Source organism: Colletotrichum graminicola (genome assembly GCF_000149035.1).
Source record: "Colletotrichum graminicola M1.001 genomic scaffold supercont1.4, whole genome shotgun sequence".
NCBI classification, from domain to species: domain Eukaryota; kingdom Fungi; phylum Ascomycota; class Sordariomycetes; order Glomerellales; family Glomerellaceae; genus Colletotrichum; species Colletotrichum graminicola.
The window spans coordinates 107,423-127,824 of record NW_007361008.1 but is presented as its reverse complement, the minus strand read 5'-3'; the positions used below and the strand labels follow the sequence as shown (position 1 = coordinate 127,824).

General features: G+C 55.8%; 6 protein-coding genes across 6 annotated transcripts; 3 read left to right on the top strand and 3 right to left on the bottom strand.

Moving 5' to 3' along the window:
• Nucleotides 1-4,144: 4,144 nt before the first annotated feature.
• Nucleotides 4,145-5,422, top strand: GLRG_01344 (LYAR-type C2HC zinc finger; the record flags this gene model as incomplete). The annotated part of the gene is made up of 2 exons (XM_008092029.1): nucleotides 4,145-4,183; nucleotides 4,262-5,422. The coding sequence occupies 2 exons, from the start codon at nucleotides 4,145-4,147 to the stop codon at nucleotides 5,420-5,422; spliced, it is 1,200 nt and encodes a 399-aa protein (XP_008090220.1).
• Nucleotides 5,423-6,316: 894 nt separating this feature from the next.
• GLRG_01343 (Pex2/Pex12 amino terminal region) lies at nucleotides 6,317-7,555 on the bottom strand (the record flags this gene model as incomplete). The annotated part of the gene is made up of 1 exon (XM_008092028.1): nucleotides 6,317-7,555. The coding sequence occupies one exon, from the start codon at nucleotides 7,553-7,555 to the stop codon at nucleotides 6,317-6,319; it is 1,239 nt and encodes a 412-aa protein (XP_008090219.1).
• Nucleotides 7,556-8,559: 1,004 nt separating this feature from the next.
• GLRG_01342 (carbon-nitrogen hydrolase) lies at nucleotides 8,560-11,558 on the top strand (the record flags this gene model as incomplete). The annotated part of the gene is made up of 12 exons (XM_008092027.1): nucleotides 8,560-8,613; nucleotides 8,696-8,773; nucleotides 8,898-9,290; nucleotides 9,347-9,856; nucleotides 9,914-9,974; nucleotides 10,043-10,518; nucleotides 10,568-10,590; nucleotides 10,647-10,660; nucleotides 10,791-10,918; nucleotides 11,019-11,262; nucleotides 11,321-11,368; nucleotides 11,431-11,558. The coding sequence occupies 12 exons, from the start codon at nucleotides 8,560-8,562 to the stop codon at nucleotides 11,556-11,558; spliced, it is 2,157 nt and encodes a 718-aa protein (XP_008090218.1).
• A 732-nt stretch (nucleotides 11,559-12,290) lies between these two features.
• GLRG_01341 (uncharacterized protein) lies at nucleotides 12,291-13,193 on the bottom strand (the record flags this gene model as incomplete). The annotated part of the gene is made up of 3 exons (XM_008092026.1): nucleotides 12,291-12,697; nucleotides 12,764-12,853; nucleotides 12,935-13,193. 3 exons carry the CDS (start codon nucleotides 13,191-13,193, stop codon nucleotides 12,291-12,293), a joined length of 756 nt encoding a protein of 251 aa, XP_008090217.1.
• A 1,956-nt stretch (nucleotides 13,194-15,149) lies between these two features.
• GLRG_01340 (sphingoid long-chain base transporter RSB1) lies at nucleotides 15,150-16,260 on the top strand (the record flags this gene model as incomplete). The annotated part of the gene is made up of 2 exons (XM_008092025.1): nucleotides 15,150-15,466; nucleotides 15,534-16,260. The coding sequence occupies 2 exons, from the start codon at nucleotides 15,150-15,152 to the stop codon at nucleotides 16,258-16,260; spliced, it is 1,044 nt and encodes a 347-aa protein (XP_008090216.1).
• Nucleotides 16,261-17,772: 1,512 nt separating this feature from the next.
• Nucleotides 17,773-20,081, bottom strand: GLRG_01339 (uncharacterized protein; the record flags this gene model as incomplete). The annotated part of the gene is made up of 3 exons (XM_008092024.1): nucleotides 17,773-18,307; nucleotides 18,378-19,041; nucleotides 19,910-20,081. 3 exons carry the CDS (start codon nucleotides 20,079-20,081, stop codon nucleotides 17,773-17,775), a joined length of 1,371 nt encoding a protein of 456 aa, XP_008090215.1.
• Nucleotides 20,082-20,402: the final 321 nt, after the last annotated feature.

The following is a 20,402-nucleotide window of genomic DNA, read 5'->3' as shown; positions in this document are numbered from 1 at the left end:
GCTTTAAGTCCCCAAGGTACTCCGTATAGAGCATCCAAAACAAGACAAGGTAATGGAAGACGCCCGCAAAAACAAAAATTACAGTTTACTTTGGGCAAAGGTACCAACCGGCAAGGGGCTCAATGTTGTCGTCTTGGCCCGTTTTGAGTAATGTTCGAAATTGTACTGACTGTATCCGTACGAATAGCTCCAATAGCTATCAACGAATGACACACTGTCGTTTCCCTAACGGCAGTAGCTTTTGTCGCCAGCCGTCCAATTCGCTGCCATGGCATCATCTTGCCTGCAGAGCAAACCTGCTTCGCAGGCTCTGCAGGTCATTCAACATCCCCATACCAGAGATATCAGTGGCCCCCTCCAATACCCTCCAATACCATCATCACATGATCCGATTTCCTGCGTCTGTTCGTCACCAACGCTGGGGGCCACCTGTCCGGGGGAGGGGGCAAAGGAACGTGTGTGCCCAGACGCCAACGCAGTATAGGCAAAGGGGAAAAGAAAGGAGGAAAAGGCAACGACGAAGGACTCTCAGCAAACCTATGTACCTCCCCCCCAAGCCAAAGGGCGAGGCATACATACAACTAGTAACCAGCAGAGCCACAGACCCCTCTGATGAGCGGGATCAGGAACAGCTCCCCGGTCTATTTTAGTCCATGCTTTATGTGCAGCAAAGGCAATCCCAACAGCTGCTGCCCGTTGTCCGTTGCCCGTCATCGTCCACACCACCAACGTAACGTCGGTCGTTGCATCACTCGTCAACTTAGACGCGCGCTTTGGAGGGATGCGGCGACGGCGGTGCTGAAGACTTCCTTGGCCGTCTTGCACAAATTGGCGATGCACTACCAAATGGGGGCTGTCATGTAGCACGCCAATCAACGTCACCGAAAACAATGTGACGGGCACCCGAAGCTGCGCGGGCAAGGTCGAGGCCCAACACGGCGGCAGCAGCCGTTCCATGCCTTTGGGACCATCGTCGTCATCTGCTGTGATTCGCGGCGATGTCCATCACGGATAGGGGCAGGAACAGCAGCCTGTCGTTTGGCCTCGTCTAGCCCTCCCCTGGTCTGGCGGTGTTGCATGACCCTGGCCGTACCTTGTCCCAGAGTCGTGTAAGAGTGGTTGAAGTCGGGATGCGCGAGGACAAAGGCATCGGCACATGGCCCCAGTTTTCGAAGCAGAGACGGAAGCTTTCGGCCCCCAGGACAGAAGGTAAGGAACCCGTCGATGTCTCCTTCGTCTACCTCCCTTGGCTCCTGTCGGCCAAGCAAGGGGGTTCTTGTCTCTTTACTGTGAAACGGCAGTAGAGCGGAATGGGAAGACGAATGGCAGGCCACTTCCATCGACCTGCCGCCCGAGATCGTGGACCCCCCCCCCCCCATCGGGTCGGCCCCATGTTACCGTATCGGCCATGCCGTGGTCCATGCGTGGTCGCGCACTCGAACGGACGGCGATGCATACATAGTAGGCACTGTAACTGAGGGAAGGAAGAACAGGCATTACAGCCAAAGTGCCTGCGCCGGGGCCGGGGCAGCACTAGCAGCCAAGACAGCTAGATTCCAGTCGCTAGCGGACAACGGCTTGGGACATGCGGCGCCGCAACGAGACCGCAGCTCTAGCTTTGCATCAGCTCCTCTCCCCATTTCCACTCGGCTTTTCCTTGAGGAGATACGAGCGAAGCGCGGGGGCGATCCACTACTGCAGAATGGACAACACAGGTGAAGCGCATTGTGCGATTTGGGTTCATACATCTAGGGGCTGCGCCGACACACAGAGATGGAGAGAGATGATAACGGTCCGCATCGCATTGTGCGAAAGGACGTTTCCATAGCTCCCGCCCACCGTCCGTCTTCCCGTCAGTCAGCGACAGGAGTGAGGCGGACGGATGCAACCACCCCCACCGTTCTCACTCTCTAGACGGCAATTGGCTGATACGAGATCCAACGCCACATGGTCTTCGGCCAATCACATAGGCATAGCTCTTGGGTTCGGACTCATTGGGCCAATCAAGACCATTCTATGCTGCTGAATGACCTTGGTTCCCCTGGGATACCGTCTGTCAACAATGAATCCGGGGTGTGGATTTAGAAGCGATATGTCAAGCTGCCCGACTGAGATGCACACTCCAGTTTCCAGGCCCCCCCACGCGGTAAGAAAACAGAGGTGGGAAACGGAAAGGGAGTGCCAGAAGTGCGAGACGAAAAGAAAAAAAAAAACACATTTGGAAAAATTCGATGCAAAAGGTTTCGGCCGATTCCACTTTGTTTGCTTAGAATTTACAAGGCAGCTTCTCCTTTGCCTCAAACCACAACCGCTGCTCATCTCTTTAATTTTTTTCCCACCTTCTCCCTTCCCAAGTTCCCGTCGACGTAAACTTTGGATCCAGCTGCTCGGCACACGCAAGAAGCTGCCCGGTTCGGACGAGATAATACCAGAGTAAATCTCATCATTCATTAGTCCAACAATCCTCAGCACGGCCGATCGCCCCCCTTGGCCACAAGAAGCCTTTTGGCGCGCTATTGCCCCTCGATTTCGACACGCCCGCCACCAATTTCTCCAAGTCGCTTCCTCATCTGTCCGCAACACGCCCACGCTCACATACACGTTCGGACTCAATCCAGCCCCAAGACTCCCCTCGGCTTTCAATCCAGCCACGAGATTCTGGAATTCCCAGTCTTATTAGTCGCTCCTCTGCGCTCTGCTTCGCTGCAACATCCTGCAGTGCCTTTGTGACCCGGTCACAATCCGCTTTCCCGTCTAGGACAAACAGTAATTGTGCCGCGTTCCTGCGCTGCCGCCCTCAGTAGCTTGCTCCCCCCCCCCCCCCTACTTCTTACAGGGCCTCGCAACTCTCTTCCTTTTCCAACACAAACCTGAAGCCCGAAACGCAACCTCTCACCCCCCCTTGTCAGAGACGCCCCCTTGGGCCCTTCCGAACAAGGTACTCCAACATTGGAGATCTACGGCACATTCCCGTTATTCGAGACGCGAAACCAACACAGTGAGGAGCCCCTGATACCTATCTCAGAGCTGAACAGCCCTTTGGGATCATTGCTTTTGTGCTCCCCGGCTGCGCAGAGAGTTCCTCGTCTCATCTTGTCATCCCCTAGTAGTCTTGGTTCCTTCTACCGCTGCCAGACTGCGACCCGCTCTCCCTCTCTCATACTCTATCCCACACGCACAATCAGCCGTCGAGCACACCACCACGGGGCAGTGTCCATCAATCCCGCTAGTCTCTGGCACCGCCGCTACCGACTGACAGCATCTCAAAACTACGTTTCCCCAAAAGGGCCCCCCAAAGTTCTCGTCCCAGCTAGCCCTATTCCTCCCTCTCTTGGTACAAGGCACGACCCGGCTTGCATTTCGCAGTCCACTTCTCGACGATCCCCCGAGCCCACCAGCCCGGCCCCAGTCAGGCGACTGCATTCTGCATACCGACATAACTGTATACGCCAACCCAGCAGCAGAGACGCTCACCCTCCCTCTTCGCCTCCCATTATCGTCGTCGCCCTCCCTTTCACCTCCGTTAAATACCGCGACCCAGTCAGAGTCCGTTCTCTGCCCAACGTCCGCGCCCAATAAGATCCCATTCCAAGGACAGCGCATCATCATACAGCGTCGCTCCCTTCACCACCATGGTATCCTTCTCGTGTGAGGTAAGCCCTCGCCCTCTCTTTTTCCCGCCGCTTTTTCCCATGCCGCCCCCCAAACCCAGGGTCCCCTTCCTTTCTTCTCTGTACTCCCACGTCTGCAGCACCCCCGAAGATCCCCATGTCGTCTTATTATAAACTCGGGGGCCTGACATCACATCCTTGCACCACACACACCTCCCATCCATTGCAAGACATGACGGACACACCCACACCCCTCCAGCAACAGAAACAAACACCCCTCCCACCTTTCTCCCCCCTTGGATGCCGTCTTTAATAGCCAGTGTCTCGTCCCGTTCCTCCCTCGCCTCCCAGACCATACTATACCATACAACCCCTCTTCGAACACGCAGAATCATAACCCCTTGATCATTTCCTGCGCAACACAACTGACCCGTCTTCCTTTGCCACAGTCGTGTGGTGATGTCTTGACCAAGAAGAAGCTCGATCCCCACAGGAACCGTTGTCGAGGCGCCACCTTTACCTGCATCGATTGCATGGTATACTTTCCTGGCACTGAATATCGATTCCATACCGTAAGTTACACCTGCCCGCTCAATCTGTTGGCTGTGATGGTCGCTATTGGATCTTTTCTTGTGCTAACCCAGTGACAGAGCTGTATGAGCGAAGCCCAAAAGTATCAAGGCGCTCTCTACAAGGAAAAGAACAACCACAGCAACAAGAAGAATAAGACAAACAACAACCAGCCTCAGGCCGCCCCCGTTCACCAATACGGCGCCATGGCTCAACACGCATACGTCGAAGAGGTCCCCGACGCCGAGTTCGAATCCTTCCCGTACGAGGCCAGCGACAACGGTAACTCGCCCGCCGAACTCCTCCCTGAGGCCCCAACACCCCCCTCGGCCAATGAAGGCAACGTCAACGTCTTTGACTTCCTCGATCCGTCTGCAACACCCAATGCGTCTACTCTGGGGGCCAAGGAACCAACCGAGGAAACACAGCTTGTACGCTACGAGTATGATGCCGAAGCTTACTTGGATGACGACGGTGCAATGGTCGACGGGGACCGACATGCCCTCGTGCAATATGGCACCGGACCGATTCCCATGGGTTACGAGACCCCTGCCCCGAAGCACGAGCGGAGAAGAAAAGATGGCAGCGAGAAGAAAGACAAGAAACGCAAGCGCCTTCACGTTGACACTGACCAGATGATGGTTGACGCCCCTCCCGCCTTGGCTCACTCGGGCTTGACTGGCGGCCTCAAAACTTTGATGCGTCCCGTCTTCCCGCCTTCGCCCGACTATTCCGGCGGCGACGTCGCCGACCCAGGCCTGACCAGCCCGCTCAAAAAGACCAAAAGCTCGAAGCAGAAGAAAGAGAACGGATTTGGCAGCAACATCCTCGATATGCTGAACATGAACGGTGCCAAGACAAAGACCAAGACCAAGACCAAGAAACGTAAGGTCTCGTCATCCACCAAGAAGCACTCCCGCCACCACCGGCCCGACAGCGAGAAGCCCCCCAAGCTGATTGAGTATCGCCCGGGCTCTCGCGACAGCAAGAAGGGCGAGAACGGTGACGGCGAAGGGCAGATGATTGTCTACCGCCCCCGCGCCGACCTCTTCCTGTCCTTAGTCAACAAGGGCCCCGAGAGCGAGCGCGGCTGCAGCATGAATAAGGCCCTCAAGCGCTTCCACCGCGAGCGCTCCGAGTCCGAGGATAGCCTTGGAAAGCTTTCGGAAGAGAAGGAGCTATGGCGGTCGCTGCGTCTCAAGCACAACGATCGTGGGGAGATTGTCCTCTTCACGGCCTGAGCCCCGTGTTGTTAAACACAGACCCGTCGTGATTTTGAGTGTAGCGAGGCGATCGGGCTGTCCGGTCATTGTCTAGGTCGGACAAGGTCAATGGGGGGGGGGGTGTTGAAACTCATACAGGATACGGAGTTCGAGCGTTGTTTTTTTCTTCTTCATCTCATATTCCCATGCTAATGCTCGAATGCACTTTGGCACATGATACCTACATGATGGATGAGAGCCATCGGAAACCTGGAGGGAAACAGGCTGGGGGAGAACTGGCGGGGGGTTGACCGGCAAGGTCAGGTTTACTCGAGTTGATGCATTTTTTTGTTTCGAACTTATTTTCCCGTCCTCGACCCCGATTTCGTCGTTTACCCACCCGCAACCATATGCTCCTCTTTGAGCTTTCATTAAGCCATATGGGCGTGGCATGGGACGGCAAAATGGAGTTGCCTTTCTTTGAATCTTGTCTGTACTGAGTAGGAGCGTTCGACCGATACCTATTTTCGCGTTGCATTATCTACTAGCACTTGGACGAGGGGCAAGGTTAGTCGAGGTAGGAATGAGGGAGAGAAAGTGTGTAGCACCTCTGTTCTATGGTATATATATATATATATACATCATTTTCCGAGTTCCCTACAAATCCGACGCGCAGATGTCGTTTGAGTCGTTGATGGAAGAAAGAAAGAAAAGGCCCAGCCCCACAACCCAGCCGTGTTGAATAGATACTTGTTTTATACAAATGCCGCCCACGCCCACCACACACTCTTCCCAACTCGATTATAGATGAGCGATCATACGCCATATCCTGGCACAGCTATCGCAGAAGCCAATGTAGTAGTCATAGTACATGATGCCCAATCACCGCGCTGTGCGAAATAGCCACCAATACCTACCGACCGACCGACCCAGCTACGCGACCCGCAGCGGCAGGATATGCTGCACCATGGCCTCCCTCCTACAGAGCGGACACTCGGGCTTCTCGCGGACCCAGTCCCCTATGCACGTCCAGCAGAAGACGTGCCCGCACTGCGTCGCCGACGGGTCTTTGAGCTCCTCCAGGCACAGCGTGCACTTGCGTTGCGCGGCGCCCGCGATGTACGCCATGACCCCGGCGTCTTCGAGGTCGAACCTCGCGCCGTGGGCGGCGACGGGGGTGTGCGTCACGGCGACGATGTCGACCTTGCTGGTCCCGCCGCCGGGGCCGCCTGTCGCCGCCGCCGTCGCCTCCGAGGCGAGGAGGACGCTGGTATTGGCGGCGTAGGCGTTGGCGTCGAGGGAGACGTCGACGTGGGAGAGGCCGCCCGCGCGGGAGCGGGATGCGGCAGCAACGCGGGCGGCGGAGACCTGAGAGGAGAGGTCGGAGATGGTGGCGCGAATGTGCAGGTAGGACTGTACGGCGAGCTGGGCGACCAGGAGGACACCGAGGACCTCGTAGCCGGCGCGGTCGGGGGAGTCGGGGACGCGGCGGGTGAAGACGTAGCGCAGGCCGAGGACGCGCTTGGCGAGCTCGTAGTAGGTGCCGGTGAAGTAGAAGACGGCGAGGGTGGCGGCGTGGAGGGGCGCGGCGGAGGTGAGGGAGGGGAGGTTCGCGAGGAGGTAGGCGGCAAGGATCTTCCGCGTCGACGCGAATGTGGACGCGGGCGCGGACGAGGCGTCGCTCAGCTTCGCGGTGGGGCCGAGAGAGCGCTCAAGGACGGCGCGCAGACGGGCGCGGGCGGCGGGGAGGAGGCGGCCGAGCAGGTAGGGAAGGAGGACGGAGGTGGCGATGTAGGCGGCGCGGCGGGGCAGGGTCGGGAGGGCGCCGGCGGGGTCGTCGTTGTCGTTGGCGCCGACGTGGAGCTGGACGAGGTCGCAGTACTCCTCGCCGAGGGTGCGGTTCCCGGGGAGGGTGGTGAGGCCAAGGTAGAGGGTGTCGGCGACGAGGCGGTGGAGGGGCGTGGAGGCGTGGGCGGAGCGGGCGCCGAGGAGGAGGCGGTGGAGGGAGGTCAGTGTGTTGGAGAGGTGGCCCTTGTAGTAGGCATCCTTCTGGTGGGCGCGGATGATGTCTGGGGCGGAGGCGTAGGGGTACGGTGACGAGGGGAGCGTCGGGTGCTGTGAGGAGGAGGAGGAGGCGGGGGGTTGTGGTGATGGTGATGATTCGGATGTCATTTTGGAGGGTTGCTCGTGCGCATTGCGCGCTGGGCGGTGGGGTTCCGGAGAATGGGCAGGAGGAATTCAGATGCCGAAATGCTCGATTCAGGAAGGGGCTGCAAATGGGGGAGGTTCGATGGCGTGAGGGGATTATCGTATCTCGTCGTCGGGAAGGGTCGTGGCGTCGTGATATCGTGAACGGTGGGAGAGGTTGCGAAGCCGGGGTTGTTGGAGTTTTGGCAGTTGGGTAGCTTTGAGCCGAGGCGCTTTGGGAGGCTGGCGCCAGTGCCGGGGTAAGTTTGGGGGAAGCTCGGCCGGCAAATGCCAGCATGCGTGCTGACTAGGCGCCGAAGTGCTAGGGTCAATGGCGGGGGGAACAGGGGTTGCGGCGATAATGTATCACTGCACCTGGAAAGACTTACCTACTGCCAGTTTACGAATTGCTATTCTACGAAAGATATGTCTTCTTAAAGCTATACTTCCATAATTCTTTCCAGACTTTTTTATCTTCACTTTTTTTCAACGTATAGTGTTGATGTTCATTAAGCCCACAAGGATCTGCGAGTTCCAAGTGAGTGTTTATGTACAGATGATCGGTGTTAGAGGTTGCCGTGCAGTCGGCGAAACACTAACATCCGATAGCGCACGAGAGGCTAGCAACACTTGCTGGGGGTTCCGCACTTGGAGCTCACGCCTCAACCTCCCAGCTGTCCGAGACTTCCCCGAGTTACAGGAAAGGCTCTTCCGACCATCTGAAGAGAGGCCCAAGAAGCGAATCTTTGAGGAACGACTGAGTGCCATAGTTTTCCACCGGGACTCTCGGGCTCATCCGATTATTCTTTTTTTTTGGACGAGTCATTGTTCGTCCCAACGACTGAATCTTATCTCGACTACACGCGAGGGGCATCCAGATCCGCTTTCTAACCTAACTGTGAGCTGCGGCCAAAAAGTCCCTCGCCAAACTGCGTTCAACGAAAACTGGTCTAACTCGTCGTCAGAGTCGGGACAACTCATCTCACGACATGGGGCACCTCGTTACGGTGGCGACTTGCTCGCTGAATCAGTGGGCCTTGGACGTGAGTCTCGCAACTCTCGAGCGCTGCGATCCCCGCGGGTTGAGATATATTGGAGGTAAACGCTAATCAGGTTTCGCTTTAGTGGGAAGGCAATGCTGCTCGCATTGTTGAGAGTATTCAAAAAGCAAAGGCTGCAGGTGCGCGATTGCGCGTTGGGCCTGTGAGTGTTTTCAAGTCTTGCCTTGAATCTGCAACCATGCCGCAATGAAGCTGGCTGGTCGCAAACCATTCAACTCGGACATGAGCTCCTGTAAAGTGATCAACCCGGCTGACCTCCAACCCAGGAACTAGAAATATGCGGCTACGGATGTCTGGACCATCTCCTCGAGCAGGACCTTTACCTGCACTGCTTCGAGATGCTGCGCCGGATCCTGCTCGACGAGACCTGCCACGGCATCCTGCTCGACATCGGCATGCCGGTACAGCACCGCAACCAGCGCTTCAACTGCCGTATTCTCTGCCTGGATGGAAAGATCCTCATGATCCGCCCCAAGATGTGGCTCGCCAATGACGGCAACTACCGCGAGATGCGTCACTTCACCCCCTGGATGCACCCGCGCCAGACTGAACAGTACCATCTGCCCCGCATCATCCAGGAGATCCAGGGCGCCACGCATGTCGTCTTTGGCGATGCCGTGGTCTCAACTCCCGACACGTGTTTTGGTGCTGAGACTTGCGTAAGTTGCAGAGGGCCGTGGCAGCATCCGTCATGTTGGTGCTGACTCGTGAACAGGAGGAGCTGTTCACCCCGAACGCTCCGCATATCGCCATGAGCCTTGACGGCGTGGAGATCATCACTAACTCCAGCGGCTCGCACTTCACCCTGCAGAAGCTTGACACCCGTCTCAAGCTCATCACCGAGGCCACCCGCAAGTGCGGAGGCATCTACCTCTACGCCAACCAGCAGGGCTGCGATGGCGACAGACTCTACTACGACGGCTCTGCCATGATTCTCGTCAACGGCGAAGTTGTCGCCCAGGGCTCCCAGTTCAGTCTGAACGATGTTGAGGTCATTACTGCCACCGTGGATCTGGAGGAGGTCAGAGCCTATCGGTCAGCCATCTCTCGTGGTCTTCAGGCTGCGCGTTCCGACGCCAAGTACGAGAGGATCCAGACCCCCTTTGAGCTCAGCTCCGAGGACGAAGATGCCGACATTATGATTACCCCCTCGCCCCCTATCAAGCCAAAGTTCTATTCCGTCGAGGAAGAGATTGCCCTCTGTGCTGGCTGTTATCTTTGGGATGTAAGAGACTCAACTAGCCCTCTCGTCTTGCTTCGCTGACTCCGGTATCATCACTAGTACCTTCGAAGGTCCGGCACCGCGGGCTACCTGGTACCCCTGAGCGGAGGAATCGACTCCTGTGCCACAGCGAGCAAGTCCCCCTCCATGCAGCCACCCCGAGATCGAGACACCGCTAACCCACCGAAGCGATCGTCTTCTCCATGTGCCGCATCGTCATCAAGGCCGTTGAGGAGGGTAACGCCCAGGTGATCGAAGACGTGAAGCGGCTCGCAAAGTACGACGGCGAGGGCGTTCTGCCCAAGACCCCGCAGGCCCTCTGCAACCAGATCTTCTCGACCATCTACATGGGTATGAAGACGCAAAGCTCGGCCGAGACGCGCCAGCGCGCCAAGGACCTCGCCGAGGCCATCGGCAGCTACCACATCAACCTCGACATCGACGACGTCTACAATGCGCAGAAGAGCCTCGCCGTCAGCGCTCTCAACTTCGAACCTAGGTTCAAGGTCGAGGGCGGCACGCAGCAGGAGAATCTGACGCTGCAGTGCATCCAGGCGCGGATCCGCATGGTCACTGCGTACGAGTTTGGGCAGCTTCTTCCCACGGCCCGCGGCAGGCCTGGGGGCGGCGGTCTGCTCGTTTTGGGCAGTGCGAACGTCGGGGAGGTGAGTTTACCGACTCAGTTTGCTCCTGTGCCATTACTGACTTTCGCAGTCCCTCAGAGGATATTTTACCAAGTGAGAAACACCACGTTGGACGAGTAGTGTGAAGACAAGAGCTAACCAGGACGCAGATACGACTGCTCCAGTAAGTCATTATACCGGAAAACCTGCAAACCCAGTCACCCATCCCTGCCGGGATAAAAGCGATACTGGCATAACGAATCCCTACCATCAGAGAAGATGGCCGATATTGAGACTGGGCTAACCTGCTCTAGGTGCCGACATCAACCCCATCGGCTCCATCGACAAGGCCGACCTCAAGCGCTTCATCGCCTGGGCCGAGAAGGACTTCAACATTCCCTGTCTCCATGACTTCCTGACTGCAGTTCCGACTGCCGAGCTCGTATGTTACCCTGCTGTCTCCGCCACGCTAAGACGCGATGGCCACAGCACAAACTATGCATCCTGGGAAAGCACACATCCACTAACACGAGCATGTATAGGAGCCCATCTCGGACACATACGTGCAGAGCGACGAAGTAGACATGGGCATGACCTACCAGGAGCTGACCATCATGGGCCGCCTACGCAAAGTCAATAAGCTAGGCCCGTACGGCATGTTCAAGCGCCTCGTTCACGAATGGAGCGTCGACCGCAAGCGTGGGCCCGAGGACGACGCCCCCGCGTATGAGCCCAGCCAGACCGCAGACAAGGTCAAGAAGTTCTTCCACTTCTACGCCATCAACAGTGAGTCGACGGAGAATGCAAGCTGCGCTGCCACTCGGAAGACCTAACTAGGATACAGGACACAAGATGACGACACTCACGCCGGCCCTCCACTGCAACGACTACTGTAAGTAACAATAAAAAAGCCCTTTGCCGCTCCCATGGTGTCTCGGCTAACCGCAGAAACAGCACCCGACGACAACAGATTCGACCTCCGCCCGTTCCTGTACCCCCCCTTCTGGAAGAGCTGGAGCTTCAAGAAGATTGACGCGGAGCTCGCCAAGATTGAGAAGCGAAGGGCGAAGACCAACGCATAGAGACCCCGCCAACCGTCATGGCGCGCCGCCTGTGCCTGATGGAGGATTGGGATGTCAAAAGAAAGATATAGAAGCTGTTGAACAGCATGTCGACCGATTCGTACGTATGAGTCAGTTACCCTAAAGGTCTATAAAACCGGCCACTTTCTAGCCAGCCAGGCCAACTAGACATATACAAGAACAAGACAATCAGAAGCCAGTTACAGCCACTTTTGTTGATGCATCAACCCATCTACAGTCCTTCCAACAGAAGCAAAATAAAATCGGCACTCTGTGTTTATAGGGTGCTATTGTCTCAACTGTTGTTCCCTCTCTTCTACTTGTTCTGGATAATGGGCTAGAGCATATGTTACGTGAGGCTTTCGACACGTTGCAGTAGAGTTATTGACAAGGACAAGGCTAAGGACTGCGGGCATGGGTGCCAGCATAGCCCACGAGGAGAAGGTGATTATTTAGACATCTCACACATTCATCAATGAGATATCACATTCATTGATATGTCTATCTGCATGCATGTTTGTTTGCTTCGTCGATTTCTCGGCTGCGAAAGAGGGGTCGCATTGACGGTCAGTGTCTTCTCTGATATAGAAGAAGAGGGACTCTCCCCGTCCATCTTGTTCACTGGTGTCCGCAAAGACCTAAGGAATAAGAATTACCATGGATGCTACCATGTGTAAGCGCTGGTCTGTTGGTTTCACCAACGTGTATTGCGGATCGGGAGGTCCCAGCTCCCTAAAGCTCCCATAGCTCTCGTAAAACCGTCGCATAGCAAATCTCCGCCACATCCTCAGGACCGCGCACTTCAACCTGAATACTTCTAATTTCGGCCCTGTTCAGAATCTTCTCATACAACGGTGCAAAGTCTCTGGAGCTTGTGAGGGGGATTCGCATTCCTGCAACGGTTTGATTGTCCTTCTCGACCTCGAGGCGAACCCTGTGGGCGAGATAGACCTCGTTGAACCGGACGTTTGTCTTCTCGTTTTCCCGGGCAGCCGTGATGGCAAAGCTGTAAAGGGCGCCTTGTGTCACGGCTGGGGCTAGACGATACCCCATGTCACCTGCGGCACCGGTACACATAGTCCAGATGCTGCCGGGAAAGCCCTGCTCGAGAAGATAGGGAATGATCGCTTTATAGGCAACTAAAGCAGAGTGACCGAGGGGAAAATGCGTACCGAAGGTCCTCAAGTAACATAATCAACACATACTGACGTAATTCTCGAAGTTGACGGTCATAATTTCCCGAAGCTCGGAAACTTTGAGATCGAGAGTAGGCGTTTCCCAGGCGAGCCCACCAGCTGAAAAAGTGTAAGCCTCGAATACGACGGACAGATAAGACGCGGCACCAGCTGCTTATATCTATTCAGACTTGAACTTACGCGAAGCCCAGACATGCTGAAAAGATGGCAGGTCCCCGTCACGGACCCGTTGGATGACACCTCGTACGGAGTCTTCCGAAGTTATGTCTGCTTCTACAATCGTGATGTTGTCGCGGTTGCCAACGTATCTGAAGATCTTTTCGGCGCTGGCTTGGTTGCGGACAATAGCGAGGACCTTACGGTTGGAGCTGAGAGCTCCAATGATGGCTGCTACTCCAACGTTGCCCGAAGCACCAAATACGAGAACTGTTTCTACCATATCGTTTAGTCGGTTGTCGTTTCGAGACGTAGATACGGGGTCTTTTGTAAAAGGTTGGTAAGAAATAAACTTGTTACGTATAGCCTCTCAATCCAGAGATCAAGATTTGGAAGGTTGACGTCTATTGGTGAGACCGGGAGATGTTATTCACATAACCACCCTCATAATAAATATTATCTGAAGTCCCCTTGCCTGCTACTCAGTTCAAATAGAAAAGTCTCGTGCAGTGTTCCCGGTAGGTAAACTCCGCTAGCGCATTGTCTATTTACTTGCTCTTGTTATTAACTATACATATCCGTCTTATTAAAGGTTAATAGGGTTTTTGTTTATATCTAATAGTGTTATCAGGTTTTCATTACGTTCCAATAACGAAATAAACTGATAAGGGCTGGCTATTGTCCCTCAGAACAGTAGGTTGTCTTGCGGAGTTTGTAACATTTGCCTCGGGGAGTTTTCTTCGCGGAGTTTTCTTTGCGGAGTTGAAGTCAGAACACCACTTTTCAGCTACCCCTGCATCTTGGAAACCTATGCTAACGCTATGGCAACAGCAGAGTCAGCGTACCGTCGGCATTATCACCAAGCCCAGCCAGCTGCCGAATGGATCAGGCTCTAGGCCCACGCTCCTCGAGTCCGCGCGCAATAAAGACGTATTGCGTGATCCGGGGCGTCTATTGAGAGCCGTACCGGCAATCCTTGTTTGCTAGCAAGATTGTGCATTGGGGAAGATTGGAATTAAACATGTGTTTTGCAATCTAAGAAAGCAGGTTTCGCGTAGCTATCCTGGAGTGAAACCGGGCCGACATCTTGACATGTAGTTCACCGACGTGAATCGACATATGCCTGATCCCTCATCATTGTTGTATCTGACAGTAGACCTGTGTAACAAATGGCATCGCGATGGCGTCATTTTACGCCCGAAGGCTTGACTGGCAGAAGACATCAAACCCATAGTCTCGTCACGATCTGAAAATAATAAGACGAATCGCAAAATTACAGGCGAGTCCGAACAAGAAATGGTTTAAGAAACTCGACTCTCGTCCGGTAAAGCCTGTGGATGCTGCCACTTGGTACAACTCGATGTCGGACACCAAGATCAACAAGGTGTCTGAGGTCCACGAGCAGATCGGCTGTGGCGCTACGCGGCAATTACTATAGACGGATGAGACCAATTAGAGCCCTCTGTAAACAGTAAGGGAGAGCAGATACGTGGATCCAAGACATGCGATCGGATGGGGTTGGGGGGCTGAGGCGGCGCGGTGTTGGGTGAGAGTCGCCAAGGAGGGCTGAACAGGACGCAAGCGTGCAAGAAGGAGCCTAAAACAAATATTGGGTCGGAGGAGATGGCTCCAACAACATCCCTCCCGGATCCCTAACCCAGTCGCCCCGCTCCGCCCCCCCGGGAACGGGTGCCTAAAAACGCACTGGAGCAGGAGCTGGCCGTGCTGTCTCCGCTAATCTCCTTCCCCCGAATGCTTCTCCACTTTTCCGTGCGCAAGGCAGCCGGCGAAGCTCCAGTTACCACGGGGCACTGCCACTTCACATCGTACACGCTTCACCGACAAGCCGTTTCTAAACACAGGCATCGGGAGCCGGGGGCAAGATCAAGACATGGCCACAATAGTGCCGGTTTTGGAGATCCCAACTGTCTGGGAAAGCCATGGGAGGGGAGATCTTCAGTTAACGCCACCATGTCCAAGACAGAAACGTGGGACGCGATTGTTTAACACATATAACCATGGCGGCATCGCTCAAACTCGGAGGTGAATTTTATCGTGTCACCTCACTTCTCGTCTCTCGACGTCCCTTAGCTCTTGTTTAAAAGGCACCAATACACCGGCATCCATCCCAATGTCCGGGTCCGTCCGTATTACACCCCGACACGACGCAACAACTCTGTCCTAGACTCGAGATCTCACGGAGAAAAGAAAAAGAAAAGAAAAACAAAGAAGCGTCAACATGAGTTCCTCGCTCTGCACGCTGTCGACGTGCGACGTCTCCGAGAGCCCGTACGGCTTCCGCTCCTCGCTGACGACAAGCGCGATCTTCGCGACCGTCTCGGCGGTCTGCCTCGTCATCAACGGCGCCGTCGCCGCCCGGTCGGCCCGGCGGCAGCACACCGCCACGCCCTTCTCCGTCATCGTCACGCTCGCATGCGTGCTCGAGATGCTTGGCTGGGTCGACCGCATGGCCGGCTGGCGCGATCCCTGGGCCGTCTACCCCTTCATGCAGAGCAAGGCGCTCCTCACAGTCGCTCCCGTGCTCGTCACTTCAAGGTACTTCTCCACCCGCATCGAGCCCTTTTAGCGTGTGCGCAGCACCAGGGGACTAACACCATCGCAGCATATACGTCTGTCTCGCGCCGATGGTCCGGATACTCGGCACGGAGCACTCCTTCGTCAAGCCCGAGCTCTACACAGTCATCCTCCTCCCTCTAGACGGCCTCGCCCTCCTCCTCCAGGTTGCCGGCCTAGCCGTCGGCTTCCGAAACGTCCCGTACACCCTCGCCTCCGGGGACTCGTACGCCCCCGACGCCGCCGGCGCCAGGATCGTCCTGGCCGGCCTGGCCCTTCAGCTCGCGACCCTGGTGGCGACGGGCCTCTTCCTCGCCTCGGTGCTCCTGCGCGCCGCCCGCGCCCACCACCGGTACGGCTACACGACCTTCCACCGCGACGTCGGCTATGTGCCCCTGACGGGCCGCTTCCGTATCTTCGCCGGCGCCGTCCCCTCCGCCATGCTCGTCCTCTTCGGGCGGCTGTGCTTTCGCGTCGCCGAGTATGCCGAAGGTTGGGGAGGCCCCCTCGCGATGGGCGGCGAGGGGCTCTTTGTCGGGCTGGAGGGCTTCCTCGTCTGTTACGCGCTGCTGGCTATCGTGGGGTGCCACCCGGCGCTATTCCTGAAGGACGGGAAGATGGTTTCGAGGATCGAAGCAGAGCCGTTCGTCGGTATCCACGTTACCGGGAGCGTCGGGCAGGGAGCAGAGCACGAGAGGGATATGGAGGAAATGAGTAAGGTATATCAGAGGCACCACGAGGAGGAGCGGAGGTTATCGAGGCTCGACCAAGTTTGAATGATGATACTCCCCTGATTTAGCGCACCCGGTAATTGTTTATCAATATGACATGCTTTCAAGCATAGTGTTTGTTTGTATGTGACACCTTATGGCACCACTTGGGGATCATACTCGATAGCCTCGTTCCCTTAGCAAGTATGAGGACGTTGCCTCCCATGGCAATATTGGCTGTTTGCATAATGCTGAGACTGCATAGACTTCAGATACTAAAAGACTCTCCAACCCCCAATATCACAGTCTTTTTACATTTTTTTCGATCAGCAAAGTCCCTTTGCCCAAAGCTAATCGGCCACCTGGCTAGAGGGTCCAACTATCAGACGCTCGGCCGTGGGGACGATCAGAGGGGAACCCACCCAGTCAACTCACGCACCCTCTTCGATGCCTTCATGAAGATTCAGAATCTAGGCAGTACTTCTTCCCACGTAGATACAAGTTCCAAAGGCCAGGGCGGTGGATTGCAGAAGGAAGCGCCCTTCTCTATTTGCAGATATGGCCGCGAGGGCGTTCGTATACTGTAGAGGCTTTCCTTGTCGGTGCCGATGGAGATTGAGAGATTAATTCCTCCATTAGTACGTAATATATCTCTTGTCTGACGAGCCTTGTGAAATGATGCAACCCGACCGAGACGGTCTAATGACTTGATCAGCGGAGCAGACCGACGAAGGCTTGCCGCGATACTTCCCCCGTTGCCGCCATAGGACCCATGTTCTACCATAGATACTGTCTCCTTCTCTGGCCGGGACACACAAGATCACCCGACGTCTTTGAGTTCTCACCCTTCATCGAAAAACGAGCTCCACCCCATATCTGAGGAGGCGGTTTTGTATCAGCCTTGACGTGGTTTGTGGTGGGACGAACGGTGAAGCAATGAAATCTAAAGGACCGGCATGCACGCTGACCTTTGGGTGTATGCAAGACAAAACGCACGATACAACGTACATTACATTACGTCTCTACTCCCGTATATCAGCCAGTGGAGAAGGACAAGAACAGTCAACAATGGAGACATGCATTCCAGACGGAACCCCCCTCCCCGCGATCTAGCGTTCCTGTCTCGAACATAGCCAATCATGGGAATGCGGCTCACGTCCGGCCTCCGACTTCACTTGTAGCGCTTCCCAAGCAGGCGTAGTCATTTCACTGCTTTTAGACAGTCAGGCAGGCAGGGCAATGCCCGTCTCGTTGGGTTCTCAATGGGGCCTCTGCAGGGACGACCGGAAGGCTTCGCTGGGCCTTCTGTCGTCGGGGATGTCCAGCACATGTGCCAGTCAAGCGAAACTGATAAAAACTCTCATCATGAGCTCTTCAATCTCGGTGTTTATTTTGTATCTACAGCGGCTTCCATCCTCCTTTGTTCTGTCCCATCCCTCCCATGATTCAGATATGCGGGCAGTCCTTCATCCCCCCCCCTTTCTTTTCTTTTTCTTATTCTTTTCATTCTTCTTCTTCCTTTTAAACGACATCCGCCTTCTCATGACTAGCCCCTCACCTTTGGCCAGATCGGAGGGATCAAGCAGAAATCCCCTGCGCCCCAGCGACCATATCGAGCCCCGCCTCCTCGCGGTCAAGGTCCATCTCCCATTCGAGCCCGCTGACCCCGACCTGTTCCATGACCCTCGTGACCACGCTCTCGAACGCGTCCCGCTCGATGATGGCACCGAAGTGGATGCAAGTCACGACGCCGCAGAACTCCCTCTTGAGCGCCTCGATGACGTTGTCCCGCATGAGCGCCGCAGTGCCGTACCGCGCCGCCAGCTCGAACCATGCCTGCACGGGCGTCAGCTCGATGTCGCCTGGGTTCAGCGTCTTGGCGAGCGCCAGCAGCGACTTCAGCGACAGCGCGGACCCGGTGCCCGTGTCGGCGCTCCACGTGTGCGTCTTGTCCTCGGCTTCGCCGCGGCGGATGCTGCGGTGAACCCGCGTGGGCGCGCTGGACATGCACATGGTCGAGGCCATCATTGTGTGGCCCGAGGCGGCTTTGCAGGGGTCGGCGTGAGCGGGGAAGTCGCGGGGGTTGAAGTGATCCCAGCAAATATGCTCCATGCTGTCTTGCCAATCAGTCTTCTGTGTTCTCCTACGTGGTCAAGAAAAGGGGCCCAGAGGGGATAACTCACGCGAGGATCAGATTGATGGCGGTGATCTCCTGTTCCGGGGTGAGCTGGTCTGGTGCCAGCGAGTGAAAGACGGTCGGCGACGACGAGGCAATTCGGAAGCACGGTGTGCCGAGGGTGTCGTCCTTGCGCATCGTCACAATGACTTCGCCCATTCCAATGTCTGCGAAGAGGTCTACCGGCGGGTAGGGGTCGAACTCGTAGCTGTCGTTGGCGAGTTGAGGCTGAAACGTCATTTGCGGTTCTGGGTCTGCGACCAGAAGCTGTTGCTGGATGACAGGCGGCGCTGATATTTGTGGCGTAAACTGGCGCTGTCCTGGAGCTTGAGAATGAACATGCTGCTGTACAGCTACCGGCTGCGCCACCTCCACGGGCTTCGGAGAACCCATAACTCGAGCCTCGTCGACAACGACCTCCTTGCCCTTGAGCTCTTGAGGCACGACAAGGCCTCGGGCCGCCAGAGCGCCCCGCATACTCTCGTTTTGCCTCCGGAAGGCGATGACCTCCTTCTCGGCGGCAGCGATCATGTCCCTGAACTGACATACGTCGAGCTCGAGCTGCTTGATGTAGTTGGCTTTGCGCTTGCGGTGTTGTATCTGTGCCTTATGTACTTGCCGGCGTCGGAGCTTGGCCTTTTCCGCCGCTGTAAGGTTATCTTTAGGCTCAGCTGGTGAGGATGTTAGTCGAATCTGTAGGATGGTGTGCAGATGTAGACGAAGGGCGAGGGTGGTGGTTATTCATAAAGAGAGAGTAAGCGGGACACTGCAAGATACAAGATGTGTGGGAACCATAGCTGACATGAACGCCTGGCTCAGTCAACAAGCCATGGGCAGGCTGAGGACATTGAGTCAAAGGCAGAGCTCCGAACAGAGGAAGGCTGATTCCAAACAGCCGGCTCGATTTAGCTTGGCGATCTGCGGATGGCTAGCGGTGTGCGCCGCATTGGGAAGTCTATAAGAAAAATGAAAAGACCAAGGAACGATGTTGGAATCATGCGGGAGAACACGCGGCGAAGTGATACAGTTGGTCCCGTCACTCGGGTGGTGTCGTGCCGGCAGGACACAAGCTCGAATGAGTACCACACCCATTCCAGCCTAGCGGCGGGATGACGCAACGGTGGAGGGGCGTGCGTGTGCGGTTAAGTTAAATGATGAGGAATCATTCGTGCCCACAGTGACAAATCAGGCATGTGTCACATCCTCCTTACCGGGGCTTTATTTTGACGAGACATGTGTAACTTTGGCAGATCCGAATGAAACAATAAAAGCTTTTACTGCTCATAACGGCAATTTCCACACCGTAAGTCAGAGGGCTCTGGCTAGGACTTGGACACTTGCCAATCGGGGAGCCACAACGGCGCAAGGAAGGGAAGAGAGAAACGAGCAGGACGAAGCAAAACAGGTGCACGCAATCGTGATGGCCGGCATGGGTAGATGATGCATATGCGCCAAGCGGGCGGATGAAATGGTAGCGGAAATGAAACTGGCGGGGGATGATGAGCAGGGGAAAAAAGACAAAGAAAACCTCGAACTCACCCGAATCCTGCTGCCGCTCATCATCACCCGCATCCTTGGGGGGAGAGGACTCCATGGCCGAAGGCGGCGACGACGACGACGACGACGATCGATACTGTAGCTGACGGGCCAGCACCAGTCCCTCGTTCACAAACTTCAGCTTTCCCACACTCCCGCCCTGCTTCTCTGCCATCCAGTACTCCGTAAAGGACGGCCGGCTGTTACTGCCACTTTCCCTATCCGGCTGTTGCGGTTGCTGATGCTGTTGATGTTGGTGGTGCTGGTGCTGATGCCTCCCCTCCCCCGCCATCGACGAGGCCGCATGATGGTCCGCCATGGCTGCTTACAGCAAATTACAGCAGAAAGAAAAAGGCTATGGTGAAATGTAAGTATGCCTCTCGACCAAACAGGAAGTCGATGGAGTGAGGTTGGCAATGAGGTACGTTGTGGACGCAAGGCCTTGTGTATAAATGTATCACCTGGTTTTGAGTTCAGCGTGCCACCGTCTCGGTAT